Source organism: Akanthomyces muscarius, chromosome 1 (genome assembly GCF_028009165.1).
Source record: "Akanthomyces muscarius strain Ve6 chromosome 1, whole genome shotgun sequence".
Taxonomy (NCBI): Eukaryota; Fungi; Ascomycota; class Sordariomycetes; order Hypocreales; family Cordycipitaceae; genus Akanthomyces; species Akanthomyces muscarius.
In genome coordinates, this window is record NC_079241.1 from 181,215 (window position 1) to 199,746 (window position 18,532).

The 18,532-nt window shown below is 55.2% G+C and overlaps 7 protein-coding genes across 8 annotated transcripts; 4 read left to right on the forward strand and 3 right to left on the reverse strand.

Annotated features, from left to right (window-relative positions):
• Positions 1-1,752: 1,752 nt before the first annotated feature.
• On the forward strand, positions 1,753-5,103 carry LMH87_004953 (uncharacterized protein; the record flags this gene model as incomplete). 2 transcript variants are annotated; one of them, XM_056202585.1, is made up of 15 exons in its annotated part: positions 1,753-1,759; positions 1,843-1,853; positions 1,903-2,248; positions 2,313-2,578; positions 2,637-2,819; positions 2,865-3,327; positions 3,375-3,380; positions 3,457-3,526; positions 3,575-3,802; positions 3,847-4,290; positions 4,339-4,566; positions 4,614-4,718; positions 4,775-4,859; positions 4,911-5,016; positions 5,069-5,103. In XM_056202585.1, 15 exons carry the CDS (start codon positions 1,753-1,755, stop codon positions 5,101-5,103), a joined length of 2,583 nt encoding a protein of 860 aa, XP_056058126.1. The 2 variants fall into 2 exon arrangements, with proteins under 2 accessions (XP_056058126.1, XP_056058125.1); XM_056202584.1 differs by having other exon boundaries at positions 3,847-4,197.
• Positions 5,104-5,282: 179 nt separating this feature from the next.
• LMH87_004954 (uncharacterized protein) lies at positions 5,283-6,915 on the reverse strand (the record flags this gene model as incomplete). Its single annotated transcript, XM_056202586.1, has 3 exons — positions 5,283-5,755; positions 5,807-6,704; positions 6,787-6,915. The coding sequence occupies 3 exons, from the start codon at positions 6,913-6,915 to the stop codon at positions 5,283-5,285; spliced, it is 1,500 nt and encodes a 499-aa protein (XP_056058127.1).
• Positions 6,916-7,346: 431 nt separating this feature from the next.
• LMH87_004955 (uncharacterized protein) lies at positions 7,347-10,770 on the forward strand (the record flags this gene model as incomplete). The annotated part of the gene is made up of 5 exons (XM_056202588.1): positions 7,347-7,377; positions 7,434-7,520; positions 7,576-9,228; positions 9,284-10,309; positions 10,364-10,770. The coding sequence occupies 5 exons, from the start codon at positions 7,347-7,349 to the stop codon at positions 10,768-10,770; spliced, it is 3,204 nt and encodes a 1,067-aa protein (XP_056058128.1).
• Positions 10,771-11,036: 266 nt separating this feature from the next.
• On the reverse strand, positions 11,037-13,238 carry LMH87_004956 (uncharacterized protein; the record flags this gene model as incomplete). Its single annotated transcript, XM_056202589.1, has 1 exon — positions 11,037-13,238. The coding sequence occupies one exon, from the start codon at positions 13,236-13,238 to the stop codon at positions 11,037-11,039; it is 2,202 nt and encodes a 733-aa protein (XP_056058129.1).
• A 395-nt stretch (positions 13,239-13,633) lies between these two features.
• Positions 13,634-14,236, forward strand: LMH87_004957 (uncharacterized protein; the record flags this gene model as incomplete). The annotated part of the gene is made up of 3 exons (XM_056202590.1): positions 13,634-14,013; positions 14,082-14,142; positions 14,201-14,236. 3 exons carry the CDS (start codon positions 13,634-13,636, stop codon positions 14,234-14,236), a joined length of 477 nt encoding a protein of 158 aa, XP_056058130.1.
• A 407-nt stretch (positions 14,237-14,643) lies between these two features.
• Positions 14,644-15,189, forward strand: LMH87_004958 (uncharacterized protein; the record flags this gene model as incomplete). The annotated part of the gene is made up of 1 exon (XM_056202591.1): positions 14,644-15,189. One exon carries the CDS (start codon positions 14,644-14,646, stop codon positions 15,187-15,189), a length of 546 nt encoding a protein of 181 aa, XP_056058131.1.
• A 387-nt stretch (positions 15,190-15,576) lies between these two features.
• LMH87_004959 (uncharacterized protein) lies at positions 15,577-16,611 on the reverse strand (the record flags this gene model as incomplete). The annotated part of the gene is made up of 5 exons (XM_056202592.1): positions 15,577-15,690; positions 15,738-15,808; positions 15,867-16,108; positions 16,165-16,471; positions 16,551-16,611. The coding sequence occupies 5 exons, from the start codon at positions 16,609-16,611 to the stop codon at positions 15,577-15,579; spliced, it is 795 nt and encodes a 264-aa protein (XP_056058132.1).
• Positions 16,612-18,532: the final 1,921 nt, after the last annotated feature.

Genomic DNA, 18,532 nt, shown 5'->3' on the forward strand with positions numbered 1-18,532 from the left:
AACCGTTGCCGCCCTGCCTCTCGGTACTTGGATTTTCAATTCTGGCGCAGCATGTATCAGTATGGCGTTCGACGGTGGGACATGGTAAGAGGTAGCCTAATTCCGCCCACGGAAATGGAACTCCCAGTCTAGAAATCAGTCCCGTCATGGTTTTAATAGGTTACAGGGGTCGTCAAGAATTGCCGGAGCATTTTCCCACCGTACCAGTCAGCTGGGCGCGGCCGGCGTCTTCCCACCGCTTCTATGGACAGTAATAACAATGGCTCGCCCAGCCAAGACTGGCCAATCCCGACCGTACCGTTGTCCATCTCGAGCGGCGGATCCAGTCGCTGCACGCAGTGGACATGCTGTGACTGGCTGGCTAATAACCACAATGGCATAGCCCTGGGAATCTGCAGCGTTGCTACCAACCACCTATCTTTAGGGTACCTTATAGAACTACCACATATTGGCATGTAGGTACATACTGCGCCTACCTACACTTGGGGCACAGAACGCATACCGTAGGGTGTCGCCTCAAAACCCATCCGCCTACCCTGAACCGACGCAATCGATGGTCACAGTCGCCTGGCCTTCAGAGTTCGCGTCAGAGGCTTGTCCGCTACACTCCAGATTCGATCGTCGCATGGCAACATGCCCGCATTTTCCCAAGTCATCTTTGCGTTATAAAAATAAAAATAAAAAAAAAGGCTTTCCACTCAGAGCATTGGTGCCCTTGCCTACAATTTGTGGGCTGCACGACCGACGGCCACGCTGAAGCCCCATCACGCCACTAGCGAAACATGAAGACGGCCCGACAGATAACCTCGATGTGAAGGCCTGCTGTGTTGAGCGAATGTACCGCTTCAAATGAATCAAAACTTGCGCGAAGTCAACATCTTTTCATGCTTGGCCCATATTCCGGCCTCTACGCAAAGCAAAGGCGCAAAGTTGTCCAAGGCATCTCAGCCCCTCAGTCGCACGGTTGCTCAAGTGTGGCACACGGGTGCGACGGTGCGTTCCATCTGAAGTTCTGTGTACCCAGTGCCAGTACTACCAGTAGGTACACCAGGCACAAAAAGGGATGATGAACAATGAAGGCGGGTGGTGCTAGAGTAGTGGGTGATGGCTTCACGCGACAATCGGCAGAGATATTGACGAGAGACGAAAAGCCAAAGATACAAGGTCAATACTGCTAGAAGAAAAGTCTCTACACCCCCCCCCCCCCCCCCCCCCCCCCCCCCCGGAATACCTGCCTGCCGTCACACAGTTCTGGCTCCTGTCATCGCAAGGGAGCGAGTGAGACTAGAGAACAGGAACCCTGTTGTGTCCGACCTAGAGCGCTCGGCGCATGGCCCGAAGCATTACTGTAAAATGAAGCCCGTGGCTGCGGCCGAATGCCAGATGTCGCTGCCAGGCCAGAGATGCTTGTGATATCTACTTTTTACGAACCGTGGAGCCGCGGTTGCGACCAACCGTCAATCGCACGAGCTGCAATGCGCCACCACCGCGAGCCACTCTCCATCAGCCACATGCAGATACTGCACGTGACAACGCGACGTTGGTAGCTCTCTCAGCCACGCGTGCCAACGCGTCCGACCCTGCCCGTTCGAAGCCGGCACGGTTGGCTCTTTCTATTGCATCTGGTTAGCTTTCACGCTCAGTCGTGCAGCGCCAATGGACTCCACATCCCTATTTACTTTCTGATGTTTTGCGTACTGGTGAACCCATCCAGAATTATTTTTTTGGAAGTTTTTCTCCCACCAAAGAATCATGCAACGTATGAATGGCTTATTCCACACGACGTCCACGCAACTCGCCCACAACAGCCATACACACACCGCCGAGCCCTTCATCGGCCAGAAGCGCTCTTGGTATGTTTCCAGCAATGGCAATGACCCCAGCCCTGATTTAGGAGCCAAGCCGCCTCCGAGTTTCTTCAAGCGCCCGATCGCTCTGCCTCACGCCCGATCGAAGCTGACTCCAAGCCTGATCACCACCCTGGCCCCGCCGCCGCTGGGCGAGGGCGAATACACGCAGCGTCATAAACTTGCAGCAACACCGTCATCATCTCTAGACCCAGAGCTACACCTATCGCACACCGTCTACGACCTGCCCCCGCAGCTTGTCACCAACTTTGCTTCCCTCGGAATCAATCACATTTACCCATGGCAGCGTAACTGCCTAAAAGGCCCGGGCCTCCTCTCTGGCGAGCGCAACCTAGTTTATTGCGCTCCGACCGGCGGTGGTAAATCCCTTGTCGCCGACTGTAAGCCCATACTATTACAAGACGCTTCCTCAATGTTATTTGACTGATGAAAATGGTTCGCCAGTGCTCATGTTAAAGCGCATCCTCGAGCAGCGTGAATCCAAAGCCTTGCTTGTGCTGCCCTATGTTGCTCTCGTCCAGGAAAAGGTGCGATGGCTGCGGCAGCTCGTGGAAGGCCTTACATCCCCGCCACCTACGGACAAGGATCAGTATGCTGCATTCAATGCCAGGCCTAGTCAGGATGGCTTGCGCGTGGTTGGCTTCTTTGGCGGCGGCAAAGTCAGGGCCACCTGGAACGATTTTGACATTGGTGTCTGCACGCTGGAAAAGGTAGGGGTCACTAAACGATGGTAAATGAAACGTTTCAACAAAGCTCATCAAGAATTAGGCCAACATGCTTGTTAATGCAGCCATCGAAGATTGCTCAGTAGCGAAGCTACAAGCCGTAGTGCTCGACGAACTCCACATGATTGACGACGAGCACCGAGGCTACACGCTGGAGCTCATTGCCACGAAACTTCTCAGCTTGGAGCATACTGTCCAGATTGTCGGCATGAGTGCCACTATTCCTGTAGGTAGAATTAATTCTTGCTTTGGGCACTTGCTAACCAGATAGAACATGGACCTCATGGCCAAATGGCTCAACGCGCACTCGTTCGAGACGCGATACCGACCTGTTCCCATTGAAGAGCACCTTGTCTGCAAAGGCGCTATCTTTGCCGCCGATGATCCCCGCTGCCTCCCCGATAACGCTACCCAGCTCGAAGCCGGCCTCGTCAACGCCGTTCGAAGTATCAGTGCTTCTCCGCACAAAGAATTGTCGGACCCCGTCTTGAACTCAGTGGTCACCCTCGCTCATGAGACCGCATCCGCAGGATACGGTGTCTTGGTTTTTGCGGGAAGTCGCAGTATGACCGAGTCGGTGGCACGCTGCATCAGCCGAGTGATGCCAGACATTTCCGAAATACACGAAACTATGCTGGAAAAACGAACTGATTTGCTAGATGAGCTGAGAAGCCTGCCGACTGGCCTCGACCACGTACTAGAGGAGACAGTGTTATTTGGAGTCGCCTTTCATCGTATGTATTCCCTTGATTCTGTTCCTACCCGGCTAATGTTCCCGTAGATGTGAGTTTGTCTAACAGCGCTGCACTTCAGCCATGCTAATTAAAAGGCCGGTATAACCGCCGAAGAGCGAGACTTGATAGCGGCTGCATACGACTCTGGCACCCTGCTAGTGTGTGTCGCCACCTGCAGCCTTGCTGCTGGCATCAACCTGTAAGCACCCTAGTCATCTTGACTTGAATATTTGTTCATACCATGCAGCCCAGCACGTCGTGTCATCTTGCACAACGCCAGGATGGGCCGTGACTTTGTGGGACCAGCGATGTTGCGTCAGATGCGAGGGCGCGCCGGTCGCCAAGGCAAGTCACCTGTTGGTGAAACCTATCTGTGCTGTCGCGAGGCCGATCTCGAGCCTGTTGTGCAGCTGATCAAGGCGGAGCTGCCCAAAGTCACAAGCTGTCTCACATCAGAGAATCGCCGCGTGCAACGGTAAGTTCCCTGCTTTGTATGTGTGCGCGACACTAACTACTCAGCGCTGTTTTGGAAGTAATTTCTGTTCGCTTGGCTACTAGCTACGACTCTATTCGTTTTTACTTTGCAAAGTCTCTCTTAGCACTGACGCAGGATATCGCAAGAGTCGATCAAGATCTCAAAGCCAGCTTGAAGGACCTCGAGGGCCTTGAGCTCATCGCATCGGACGACCTCGGAAACTATGCGCCAACTCAGCTGGGCAGGGCCATTGTGGCGTCCGCGATTGACCCTGACGACGGCATATTTGTGCACCGTGAACTCGTCAAGGCACTGAAGGCCTTTGTCATGGACGGCGAGCTACACATCCTCTACGTCTTTACCCCGGTGCAGGACCTGGGAGTCACGGTCAACTGGCAAGTTTTCCGCAACGAGCTGCAACTTCTCGATGACAGTGGCCTGCGCGTTTTGCGATTCCTGAGCATCAAGCCGACTGCTATTCTCAAGTTGTACGTTGATATCGTGGTCTGTTGCACACCAATGCTAATACAATTCAGTGCGCAAGGCGTCCCAGTGCCTGAAAACACACCGGAAGAAAAAGAACTTTCTCGCGTGTACAAGCGATTCTACTTGGCACTTCAGCTTCGTGATCTATGCAACGAAATGCCGATTCACGTTGTTGCACGAAAATACGACTCCCCGCGAGGCTCTGTGCAGACGCTATCACAAACTTGCCATGGGTTTGCTGCCGGCGTGATCAAGTTCTGCCAGCATATGGATTGGGGGTATGTGGTACTGTCTCGCCCCAGAGCACTGTGCTAACATCTTGTAGCCTAATGGCGGCGGCCCTGGATCATTTTTCCGATCGCCTTCTGGCTGGCGCTCGAACTGAGCTGCTTAGTCTTGCAAAAATACCATTTATCAAAAGCCGCACGGCGTACGTTACTCCATGCCTGGGCTGTGTTTCGTACATAGAGACTAAGACATTAGTAGGCGCGTATTTTGGGAAAATGGATTCCGCACCGTGGGCAGCATAGCCAATGCCGACCCCAAAGAGCTCGTGCCTATATTGAAACAGGTTTGTCTGCACCGACCTTGTCAAATCTGCACATGCTAACCATCCTGATAGGCAAATCCTAGCAAGATCCGAGTCAAGGGACTGGACATTGCCAAGTACGAAGAAAAGCTCCTCTCCAAAGCCAATATCATTTCCGCCTCCGCCAACAGACTATGGAGTGAGTCCACCAATTCGAATTTTCATTTGTGAACGAGACTAACGAGTCCTAGGTATCCAAATGCAGGCGGAGATGGAACAGGAATAAAAGGAGGGAAGCACTAGCATGAAGTGTTTAGAAAAAACAGATTTGCTCAATTCATCGACAGTCTGTCCCGCAGTCATTTGGACCTACTGCAAGTCTATACTCTATTTAAATTGCACCCGCAGCCAATGTGCGGCCATCTATCGTACAATATACATGATATACAAATTTACCATCCGTCTCTACAGCAGAAGCGCCATGAGACCTGCCTCCGCAAACGTCGGCATCTTGCCAAAGCCTTTCATTTGCTCATCAATGCCCTCCGCGACAAACAGCCGCGAGTTTGGCACAGACAGCTTCCTCTCATCCGGAAGCTCCGCATCATCACTCTCGCTCGGCGCTGCAACAAAGATGCCTTTGCTCGACAGCGCGCCAAAGTGGCCGCCCATAAAGGGTTTCTCCGGCCGGGTGGACAGCCCCTGGTGCGTGCTCGGGACGCCAAACACGATGCTCGGGGGCAGGTACTCGGGCATGCCGGGCACGTCGTCGAGGGCCATGAGGAACTGAATCGTGCAGCCAGTGGGCGCGAAGGTCGAGTCGCTCATCGATTGTGTGAAGCGGTGCATCGACTCCTCCTCGGAAAGGGAAAAGTGCGTGAGTTGGGGATCAAGAGAGAGAAGGCCCTTCTTGGCGCCCCAGCCGCCGCCACCGCTCACTATAATCCGTTTAGTACTCTCACGATTAGAAAATAGCAGAGTGAACTTACAAACTTGGAGAAGCTTCGCACCACGCTGATGTGAGCTGTGTAGATACTTTGCCGTCTTGGTCACCAGATCCTGCATACTCGACTCGGTCGTGTCCACAGATAGCGATGTCGGGCTGCCATTGAGCCACGATGCAGCCGCGTCGGCCGACTCGCTCTTGGGCGTAATCAGCGCCCAGATGCCGACGGGTCCTGTGTTTGTAATGTTGCTATCGCGCTTATCATAGAATGCATTGACCGCATCTTCGAGCTCCGTCGACGCCGGGATTGTCTGGCCATCAATCTCGACGCCGCGCACAATGTTGCCAAAGCTAGCCGCCACCAGACGCGGCGGTGTCGCAGGCGCCAGCGGCGCCCACAGCCCCAGATCACCCATCTTCTGGGGCAAGTCACTGTCCAAGACAAACACATCTTGTGAGTAGCGTTCCAGCTGCTGCTCCATTCTAGAGCCACTGCCAGAGAGATCAAATGACGAGGCCAGCAGTGTCGAAGCCCTGTTGTTCTGAAACGTGGTTCTCGCGAGAGGTAGAGTCACCTTCGGCACACCTAGCGAAAACGACAGCGCCGATAACGAATCTTTATCTTCTGGTGACCGAGGCGGCTCTGGCTGCCAAAGATGCGGCAGCATGTGGTCGAGATGGCCCCTCAGGACGGATATCCCTGGCGAGGTCTGGTAGCTGCCTAGCTGCGGCGCGATGTTGTCCACTATGGCACCCAGGAGGTGGAACTTGCCCGGGCGGCCACTGCCGGCGAGGAGGGAGGCCATGCTCCCCATGAAATCGGCATCTTCAAAATTTCTGGCAAATTCCGGCGTAGCGAGCACGACAGCTGCGTCGTGGCTGGAAGAATTTGCCGACAGAGCCTTGGAGGCAATGTCATCCATCATGGACGAAATCGCATCCTAAAAATGTTAGCAAAATTCGGATGAATACTTTACATGCTAATCTCGTGGATCAAACATGTTTGGACTCATCTATACTCACTCTGGATGTGTTTGCAAGCGCATAGGTAAACTGCACTTGATCCGTCTTCGATTCACTCGAAAACAGTCGTCTGGCTAGGGGGCGCCGTGGCATCCACGCGGCGCTGCGCCGACAAATGGCCAGGGACATGATATCTGCGTCAAATTCAGCCACAGCTTTGAAGGATCTCTGCGCAGATCCGATGAATGGCCGAATGACATGAGTAACGTAGAGAGCAGTCAATCCTGATTTCCCTAGCTTTCGGATAGAGGTACATGTGGCGCAGATCTGTGGCGCAAGCTCTAGCCACACAAATTGCCCCTCCCCTCATCCCACCTCAGCTACACCAATTCTTAGCGGTGACTCAAATTTATGATCCCAAACAGCGAAGCCGCAACAACCAGACTCATTCTTGAGTCACTGACGCAATTTCACCTGGGGTATATCAACGGTCGATCTTGAAGCCCAGTTTTCTGCGGGCTTCAACATTACCATTCAGGACGACGTTTAGACTCGCTGTCCGAGCACTTCGCGTGCGATCTGTTTCCCCACGACGACCCTTGACTACCACACGCGCAATCATGGCCACCAACATTGGACGACCCAATCCCGGTATGCTTTGGCTATTTCGAACATCCATTTACAGGACTGACCCTCCTCTGTCGTAGCTGAGGGTGTTTCTACCCCTGCGCAGACCCCAGCCGCAGATGCGCCCGCGAGCGCTGATGCTCCCAAAGCCAAGAGCGAGAAAGAGTGTAAGGCAAAAGATTTTCCAATTCAATTGAACTCCTGTTATTGATATCATTATAGTAGAAAAGGACCGCAAAAAGGCCGAAAAGGTTGCGAAGCTCGAAGCGAAAAAGGCAAAGGCTGCTGTTCAAGCCGCCAACGCGGTCGCCAATAAAGAGAAAAAGGCCAAAAAAGAAAAGGCGGACGAGCCCGAGGTCCCCCCCTACGTCGAAGACACACCGCCCGGAGAGAAGAAGCGTATTCGATCGTTTGAAGACCCCAACTTCAAGGCATACGACCCCATTGCCGTTGAGTCGGCGTGGTACACCTGGTGGGAGAAGCAGGGCTACTTTAAGCCCGAGTTCAAGTCTAATGGTGACGTTAAGGACGAGGGCAGCTTCGTCATTGTCCACCCTCCTCCTAATGTCACTGGTGCTCTGCACATGGGCCACGCCCTGACCGACTCGCTGCAAGACATGATGATCCGCTGGAGCCGCATGCATGGCAAGACGACGCTGTGGCTCCCCGGCACCGACCACGCCGGTATATCTACGCAGTCTGTCGTCGAGAACATGCTGTGGCGTCGCAAACAGCAGACCCGGCACGATCTCGGCAGAGAAAAGTTTATCGAGACTGTCTGGGAGTGGAAGGAGGACTACCATCAGCGCATCAACAAGGCACTGACCCGACTAGGTGGCTCGTTCGACTGGTCCCGCGAAGCCTTTACCATGGACGAGAGCCGCTACGCCGCCGTCATGGAGAACTTTGTCCGCCTTCATGAGGAGGGCATCATTTACAGAGCCAACAGACTGGTCAACTGGTGCACAAGACTCAACACGACGCTGTCGAACCTGGAAGTCGACAACATGGAGCTGACTGGGCGCACACTTCTCGAGGTTCCTGGTTACGACAAGAAGGTTGAGTTTGGTGTCATCGTCCATTTCAAGTATCCCATTGAGGGCTCTGACGAGACCGTCGAAGTAGCCACCACCCGTATCGAGACCATGCTTGGCGATACCGGCATCGCCGTCCACCCCAAGGACACCCGCTACACTCACCTCGTCGGCAAGAACGCTATCCACCCCTTGATTCCCGGCCGCAAGCTGCCCATCATCGCCGATGAGTATGTCGAGATGGACTTTGGTACCGGTGCCGTCAAGCTCACCCCTGCTCACGACCCCAACGATTTCACTCTCGGACAGCGCCACAACCTCGAGTTCATCAATATTCTCAACGACAACGGTCTGATGAACGAGAATGCCGGTCCCTACGAGGGCCAGAAGCGCTTCGATGTCCGCTACAGCATCCAGGACGCGCTGAAGGAAAAGGGCCTGTATGTCGACAAGAAGGACAACGCCATGAAGGTCCCCATCTGCAGCAAGTCCAAGGATGTCATTGAGCCCATCATGAAGCCCCAATGGTGGGTCAAGATGACGGACATGGCCGCTGAAGCCGTCAAGGTTGTCAAGAACGGCGAGATCAAGATCCGTCCCGAGAGCGCGGAGAAGGCTTACTACCGCTGGATGGAGGACACCCAGGACTGGTGCATCTCCCGACAGCTCTGGTGGGGACACAGATGCCCCGTTTACTTTGCCAAGATCGAGGGCGGCTCTGACCTACCCGAGGAGGAGCTGTGGTTCTCTGGCCGCACTAAAGAGGAGGCCGAGGCCAAGGCCAGCGCTAAGCTCCCTGGCAAGAAGTTTACCCTTGAGCAGGACGAGGATGTCCTCGATAGTAAGTTCTTGCTCTCATTGTATATAATCTTGTGCGTAACGACTGACCTTGCTAGCTTGGTTCTCGTCTGGTCTGTGGCCGTTCAGCACTCTGGGCTGGCCCAAGAAGACGCACGACCTTGAAAAGTTGTTCCCCACGAGTGTTCTCGAGACTGGTTGGGATATCCTGTTCTTCTGGATTGCTCGTATGATTATGCTAAGTTTGAAGCTGACCGGCAAGATTCCCTTTGAGGAGGTCTTCTGCCACAGCCTGGTCCGTGATTCCGAAGGCCGCAAAATGTCCAAGAGTCTGGGCAATGTCATTGACCCTCTCGATGTCATTTCCGGTATCCCCCTGCAGACCCTGCACGACAAGCTGGCGCTAGGCAATCTACATCCCACCGAGGTCGAGCGAGCGACTAGGTACCAAAAGACTTCGTTCCCCGACGGCATCCCCCAGTGCGGCGCCGACGCCCTGCGCTTCACCATGATCAATGCAACCACCGGCGGCAGCGACATTAACCTGGAGATCCGCTCCATCTACGGCTATCGCAAGTTCTGCAACAAGATCTTCCAGGCCACCAAGTACGTCCTAGGCAGCCTGCCCGCCGACTTTGTCCCCTCGAAACAGGGCGCCGTCCCAGGCAAGACGCTGGCCGAGCGCTGGATCCTGCACAAGATGAACCAGGCCGCCAAGGAGGTCAACGTTGCCATTGCCGACCGCGAATTTTCCAAGTCGACAGGCATCATTTACAAGTACTGGTACAGCGAGCTCTGCGACGTCTACATTGAGAACTCCAAGTCCATCATCCGCGACGGCACCCCCGAGGAGCGCGAGTCGGCCATCCAGACCCTCTACACGGCCCTCGAGGCGGCTCTGACCATGATCCACCCGTTCATGCCCTTCATCAGCGAGGAAATGTGGCAGAGAATGCCGCGCCGCCCCAGCGACGAGACTAAGTCCATCATGATTGCCAAGTACCCTGTCTACAACTCGGTCCTGGACGACCCCCAGTCGGAGACTGCTTACGAGCTCGTCCTCGACTGCGTCAAGGCCGCCCGCTCTCTGACATCTGAGTATGCCATCAAGGAGAACGCCGACGGTACGTATACATGTCGAACGCAGACTTCACACACAAGCTAACCCCCATGTCTAGTCATTATCCAAACCTTTACCAAGACCGCCGAGGAGACATGTAACAAGGAGCTCATCTCCATCACATCGCTGGCGGGCAAGGCCGTCAGCAAGATCAACACCCTCAGCGCCGACGCCGCCCGTCCCGCCGGCTGCGTCGCCTACCCCGTCTCCACGGCGGCGACTGTCTTCCTGCACGTCAAGGGCCACGTCGATATGGACGCCGAGATTGGCAAGGCCCAGAAGCGCCGCGACAAGGCCACGCAGAGCATCAAGCGCCAGGAGAAGCTCCTCGCCGACGCTGTGTATCTGCAAAAGGCCTCGGAGGAGGTCCGCGCGGCCGACGAGAAGAAGTTGGCAGATGCCAAGCAGGAGCTCGCCAGCTTCGAGGAGACGATCAAGCAGTTTGAGCAGCTCAAGCTGGAGTAAAAAGAAAGCCGGGCACATTTAGGGAGAAAATATATATGTGGAGGAACGTGAAGATTTGCATTTTTCTTATGTTTGATATGAATGAAAGACGAAAAACGCCACTTAGTTATGTACGCCAGAGACGCATTGTCACCGACACTAGACTCTATTCACTCGTTTTATCCATAAAGTGTGATACGTACAAGTGCCTCGTTGTAATTCATTATTTATTTTTACATTGTACATGAAGTGACGCCTGGTATTTCTTCAGCCCAACCCTATTCTCTTCACCGTCCTCCTCTCCCTCCCCTCCCGCCCTCATTCTCATGATCCCCTCCTCGCCCCCTTCCTCCTCCCCTTACGGGCTTCGTCTGCGCCGCCTCATGCTTCTTCAACTCCTCCGGCACCTTTGATATGCTGCTCTTGCTCAGCATCTGCCTCAGGTCATACAGGACATCCGAATCCTCGTTGCCCAGGAACGTAATCGCCGTGCCGCTCTTGCCCGCGCGACCCGTACGACCAATTCTGTGAGTATAGCTCTCGATATTCGTCGCCATGTTGAAGTTGACCACCAGCGAGACGTCCGCAACATCGATACCGCGACCTGCCAGGTCCGTCGCGACGAGCACCTGCGTCTCGCCGTTGCGGACGGACGCGAGGGCCGCCTCACGCTGCTCCTGGGTCTTGGATCCGTGCAGGGGTACGGCGCTCCAGCCCATGGAGCGGACGTCCTTGGCGACGGTGTCGCAGTTGCGCTTAATATTGACAAAGACGATGATGGGCGGCGCGTACATGTTGGACGCGAGAATCTTTTGCAGGCGCTTCTTGCGGGCGTCCTCGCCCGACACAAACTCGACCTGCTGCTCGACCGACTCCACAGCTTCGCCGGCGTTGCCGATGATGGCCATGGCCGGGCGCCGGAGGTACTTTTTGGCAATCTTTTCGACCGTCGGCGGCATCGTGGCCGTAAACATCATGGTCTGGCGGTATCTGTCCCTTTCGCCCACGTAGCGCTGCATGAGACTGCCGTCTTCCGCCTCTTCAGTGTCCGGCTTCTCGTTGGTGACAGGCAGGGCGTCGAGGATCTTGCCAACGGGCTCCTCGAAACCCATGTCAATCATGCGGTCAGCTTCGTCCATAATCACATAACAGCACTGCGAGAGTACCAGCAGCCGGCGCTCGATGCAGTCCACCAGACGACCGGGCGTCGCGACGATAATCTCCGCGCCATTGCGCAGCGCATACGCTTGCTCCTCGAGGGAGTGTCCTCCGACGATGCTCACACTCCGGAAGCCCAGCGGGTCGCCAAATTTCTTGGCTTCCTTTTCAATCTGCTGCACCAGTTCACGGGTCGGTGCGAGAATGAGCGCGTAGGGTCCATCATTCTTGTTGGTCTCCCCCAGCGGCGGCAGGTCCGAGATGTATACAAGCAGCGGGAGGAGGAACGCGGCCGTTTTACCGGAACCCGTCACGGCGACACCAATCAGATCGCGTGCCTGGAGGGCAATCGGGATGGCGGCGCGCTGAATGGGCGAGGGCTCGTCGTAGCCGACCTGCTCAATAATATTGAGCAGACGCGGGGGCAGACCAGACTCCTTCCAGTTGCGCATCGGATTCGGCAAGGTGCCGCCCTTGGTCGAGATGCCAAAGTCCTCTTTGAAGATGCGCCAGTCGCGCTCGCGCATCTCGTCGAGGCGCTTCTCGTTCCATCGCCGACCCAGACCGGTCCTCTCTGCGCGATCCCTCGCCTTGTCTCTGGCCCGGTAGAAGTCCTCCATGATGCCCTTGGCACGCTCTCTGCCGTGTTCCACATCACGCTGCTCAATCAGGCGCGCGCGCTTCTTGGCCCGCTCCTCGGCCTCCTTGTCAAACTCACCGCCGACGCCGGCCAGTGAAAAGCCGCGGACGCCCGCGCCGCCGCTGTAGCCTCCCTCGTCTGCGCGCGAGGTGTCCTCGCCGGCGTCCCAGTCAAAGTTGAACTTCTTCTCTGTCGTGCGCATGCGCTTCTTTTGGGCCGAAAAGTGGGAGTGCTGGTTCACCTCGGGGCCCAGGTAGCGTGATCGGAGCAGCTCGGCCTCAATCTCCTCGGCAGAGCGCTTCTCTGCGTTGGCCTTGTTGCCCTTTTTGCCGCCACCTTCTTTACCACCTTTGCCGCCTCGTCCCTCTCGTCTGTCTCTGTCGTCTCTGTCCTTGGGACCCGAAGAGCCAGCGCCGTTCATAGAGCGCGGCCCTGTGGGCACGCCGCTGCTTGAGCCACCATTCGTTGTCTTCTTGGACAGTGTGGCGACTGCTCGTTCCTCCCACTTCTTCTCCTCCTCGGCTCGTTTTTGCGCATCGCCCGAGGCCTTTTTCTTTTTTAGATCCTCCTCCTGTTTGGCCTTTTCGGCAGCAAGTCGTTCGCGCTGCGCTTTAGGTATGAAGCGAGGTTTGGCTGCGGCGGCTTCGGCTGCCTTTTTCTGGCGTAGGATTTCCTCGATGTCGAGAGGCATGTTGTCGCTGGTCTGCCGGGATGGCAGTCGTGGTGGTGGTTCTCAGGTGGCCGAGGATCGCATGGGCCAGGTAATACGAAAAACCATAAAACAGTGCCAGCGCTGCCAGGTCGAGAATCATGAACGGTGGTGGCTCCAACTGCGAGACAGGCTGCAATGTCGAAGTGCTTGAAGCTAAGCTTCCACTTGAGCGAGCAGGTCCATAAACCAATCATAGGCCCCTAAACCCCAAAGAGTGGGTCATCAAAAGTCGCTGGACAGCATTTTGGATACTGATCTTGACCTTTCAATTCAACGAACAACCAGCCTTTTTTTCTGCGCCTAGTCGCACACGATATATCGGGGCGGCCTCAATCACCGTCTTTGATTTTCCACGCGACGCATTCACCTAAATAATGGCTTCGACGTCGCAATTCGTCCAGCTCGCCAAGAGCCTGCCAGAGCCCCTGCAGCGCTTCTTTGCCCGCTGGCCACCCGCTGCCTTGGTCTCTCCCGGCGCGGCGCCGACATCCTTTCAAGAGCTGCGCCCGAACCCGTTCGAATTCTACAAACACCCCGTGACAGGTCGTCTGCAGGACCCCGTGTACTCGGCGCGGCGGCAGGCACAGCTCCTGCAGATGGCGCGCGACCACGGCGTCGCGGACCTGCTGCCGGCCTCGGAGAAGAACCCGACGCAGCGCCTGGCGCACCGCGTCGAGCACGGCCTGCGCGTCAAGGGTACGGGCGTGGGACAAAAGGTCAAGGGACACATTCACGAGCGACACATGATTGCCAAGTACGTAGACAGGCGACGGCAGGCGTGGATGATTCAAGGACATGGCGTGCTAACAATGCCACTTACAGAATGGAACAAAGAAGAAAGGCCATGCTGGAAATGCCCGAGCTCATCAAGAAATGGAAGACGGTACGTTTCGAAAGAACCTGTTGGTTTGGGGACTGCCTTGCTAATCATGCCCGAATAGGTCGGAAAGCGAAACTGGACCAAGTTCCCGAAATAAACACCTGTACAATACAACTAAGAGGACAAAAAAGGCCGTATGTGAGCCTGGCTACCGAGATGAGCGTGTATATACCACCATGTACTATTATACAATTTTTGATCAAGTCTGCGCCAGCTGCCGTGATGTCTGCCCATCTGAAATGCCGATCAGCGCACACTTGTTCTGCAAACTTGACTACAACTACTTCCACAAGCAAGGAAAAACTACTTAAAATAAATATATGCCACAATCATTATAATCAACATGGTAGGTCATGGATTACTACCACATCTTCATAATCATGTCGCATCACGTGACTCCGTTCGACTTCATCCGTCTTGTTCAAGACGATGGGGAAAAAACGACTTCGCCATGCGCCCTCTTCCAAACCGTCTAATCACAATCCTTGATTTACTTCCAAATACATGGAAAATTCCTCCGCGGGACGTCCACCTCGGACCGTTACACACTACGAGGTCCTCGACCTGCAACAAGCCCTTCTCAGCGCCGCTGAACCTCACGATGCCGCCACACTGACCAAGCGCGCCTACCGCCGGGCGCTTTTGCGCAACCACCCAGACAAATCTGCCGCCGCCTCTTTGTCGTCTAGTCACAAACCACCCGTTTCTACATTGTTTACGGTCGACCAAATCAGCGACGCCTACGCTGTGCTGTCGTCGCCGCAGAAGCGCCAAGAGTACGAAGCCGGCCTGCGCATGGCGCGGATAGCGAGCGGCGCCGAGGACGAGGACGCCAAGTTCCAGACGGGCATTGAAAATGTTGATCTCGACGACTTGGACTTTGACGAGACGGGAGAGCGCTGGTACAGGTCCTGTCGGTGTGGCAACAACCGAGGGTACTCGTTTGAGGAGGAGGATCTCGTCGAGGCGAGCGACGACGGCGTCTTGATGGTGGGGTGCCAGGACTGCAGCCTGTGGCTCAAGGTGCATTTTGCGGTGGTGGAGGATTAATGACGACCCACGATAACTGTACATATGGCAAATTTAATGCATCACGGAGGCATAAAAAGGATAGCAAAGCGCATTGAACATCACACGAAGGCATAGAATGGATATTGGTATTGAAAGCAATTTTAATAAATTTTATTGGTCCCAACGGGCACGGCATTAAAAGTTCAGAGCAAGCTCATCTTTGCAACGGCTTGGTGGCCTTCTTCGCATCCGTGGGAAAACAGATAAGAGACAAAAAATCAATAACCCCGTTCTTTGTTTCTGCGTGTTTACCAAAACAATGCCGAAGCTCTTGGATAAAAACGACGTCTTCCGTCACTCCTTAGACACCAGTCCGCCCTAAAACCCGAGTGCGAAAAAGCCAATTAGTCTCAGTCATGGGTAGGCTTACTCGGCAGCAGCCTTGGGCTCCTCGGCCTTGGGCTCCTCGGCAGCGGCGGGCTCCTCCTTGGCGGCACCCTCGGCGGGGGCAGTCTCGGCCTCGGAAGAAGTCCAGAGGGTCTAGCGAGGTTAGCGAAAATTCCAGCATGTGGCTCGGGCAATCTTACCAGGTTGTCGCGGAGGAGCTGCATGATGAGGGTCGAGTCCTTGTAGCTCTCCTCGCTCAGAGTATCAAGCTCTGTGAAACTGTCAGTCCGGTGCGCTGGGATGCGCTGGAAATTGGGGGAGAAGCATACCAGCAATGGCATCATCGAAAGCCTGCTTGGCAAGGTGGCAAGCCTGGTCAGGGGCGTTGAGAATCTCATAGTAAAAGACAGAGAAGTTGAGGGCGAGACCCAGGCGGATAGGGTGGGTAGGAGGAAGCTCGCTCTGGGCAACATCGGTGGCAGCCTTGTAGGCCTCAAGGGACTTGTCGGCCGAGTCCTTGCGCTTGTCGCCAGTAGCGAACTCGGCAAGGTAGCGGTGGTAGTCGCCCTTCCTTTGATAGGGGTCAGTATAGAGTAAAATGAGGGGGCGCATGATGAGAAGACAAACATCTTGTGGTAGAAGACCTTGGACTCGCCAGACTTGGCAGAGGGAATCAGGTGCTTGTCAAGGACCTCGAGAATATCCTCGCAAATCTTGGCAAGCTCGTCCTCAATCTTCTGGCGGTACTCCTTGATGAGAGTGACCTGGGAAGAGTTGCCCTTGGACTCCTCCTTCTGTTCGATAGAAGTGACTATTCTCCAAGAGGCACGGCGGGCACCAATGACGTTCTTGTATGCGACGGAGAGAAGGTTGCGCTCCTCAACAGTCAGGTCGCGATCCTCGGAGGCGACGATCTTCATGTTCTCAACCATTTCTGGAGGCAGGACAAGTCAGCGCACGCAAGTCTTTTGAGGGAGCGCTGACTCCGCCCAGTCAGCGGGTTAGCGACGTACCTTCGTAGCGCTCGGCCTGCTCGGCGAGCTTGGCCAGATAAACGGCATCGTCGTTACCCATTTTGGAGAATTAAGGTCTGATTCAGAAAACGGCGGTTAGCGGCGCGACGATGACGGTCGTTTGCAGAGCAGAGTACTGGCTCGGACTAGGCGGGCAAGTTTGTCTTGAAAAAGGGGAATCAAGAAGAGGGGTTGCCATGGGCAAATCTCGTGACGGGCAGGCAGGTGCTAGGGAGGTGAAGCGGCAGAGAAATAATGACCCAAGCGCGCAGTGTAGCACAAGCACGAGGTGAATTGAGGATCGAGGCGCCGTGAATTAGGCCAAACCCGCCAAACCCGCGCGAACGGGCTGAGCGAGGCCGACAGCTCAAGCCGTCTACCCTCCCCCGCTCCTTGGGCGGCTCTAGTGGGGGTTGGCCATTCGGCGCCGGTGTTGACGACGCGCCGGAGAGAGCAGGCAACACCGAGGCAGACCATAGCGAGTTATAGAATGTCGCTCGTAGAGCCTCGGTGAAACCACGCTGGTAGACGGCCGTGTCGTCGAGACTGTCGCGCGCTCTGAACGGGGAAAAGAGGCAAAACGGGCGCGATGACGAAAGTGCAGCTGGATCTGGCGAGAGGGGTTGCAAAGGCAGAGAGAGAGGCGCGAGCGGTAGAGATGGCTGGTGCCATTCATCGGGACAACATACCGAAAAAAGAGGACAAAAAAGTGTTCAAGTTGTAGATGGAATCAGTAAGATCGGAGGGTTCGGCGGTGGAAGCTTGTCCGGGGTGGTGTGGAAAAGTCGACGCAGGCGGAAATTGGTTTGTTTGTTGGGATTATGTAGCAGGGCAGGCGAAGCAGGCGAGGAGAGGAAGAGAGCGAGAGGCAGAGGACGAGCCACAGGCGGCCTGGGGCGGTAGGGGTATACGCTACAGGTACCTCGAGTGCTTGAGGCACCAACAACACGCCGGGGCAGTGGCTGAGGGCACCTGCTGCTGGCGTGGGCAGCCAGTGCTCACTGGGTGCTTGGTACCTGCCTGCCTGGTTTGCGCGCCACATACGCAAGTACCAGTACATGGAAGCTACCTACTGGTCTCACCAAAGCTCACCACGTCGCTGTGACGCCTCAGGCAGCTCACACTCGATTCCTCACCGGCAGGCGCCTATCTCAAGCCATCACGTGCACCTTCGAAAAAGTCTCACACGTTCTCAGACCGCCCAGCATCAATGAACAGCGGACAGTGCCGGGATAGAGCTTTAAGGACTATGACAAGACTGAAGCCAAAAAAAAAAATCAGCTCTTTCTTTTCTGGACTCGGGGCTGATTTTTATGTGTTCATCTGGCAGTAGATAGAAGACGAGGCTACAGCTGCCTACTCTGGTTGTTATCAAGCCACGCCAGCTGCCTTCATGCACTGTACCTGCCTGTACCGGTACTTCCGCCCGCCCCTACCTGGCCATGGTTGCCCTAGCCATATCGACAGGATCTTCTCCAGCTGGACCCTGCTTGGCCCCAAGAGTGCCACCTCGTAATTCCACCAGGCCTGCCAGATGCCAGTGAATCACCCGCTCCCCCAGCATCACGTCACAGGCCGCCCATCCGACCAGGAAATTATTCCTGCTGACTAGCTAGTTTTTTCAATCTCATATGGAGTAATTAGAGTTGAGCGCCCACACGCGTACTTTCAATTTGCCGGCCTTTGTCAATAAACGCAGATTACTACTGCAACCACACAATAGATGTACCTGCTGTAGGGAGGATTCGGACTCGCTCAGAGTCTGCCGAAAAAAGAAAGCCATGTTCCAGTGTCTTTCCCTTTCTTCCACTGCTCATTGGCCAATCCGTCTTCAAAGCACACGTCCCCAGTAAAAAGATTATTGCTCTTCATTCCATCGGTAGGCTATAGCTGATGCCAGTCGAAAACCGTGAAACGGCTTTGGCCTATCAGTCCTCTCCGCGCTTCACTACTGTCAACCTGTTTGATCGCAGATTGTCAGA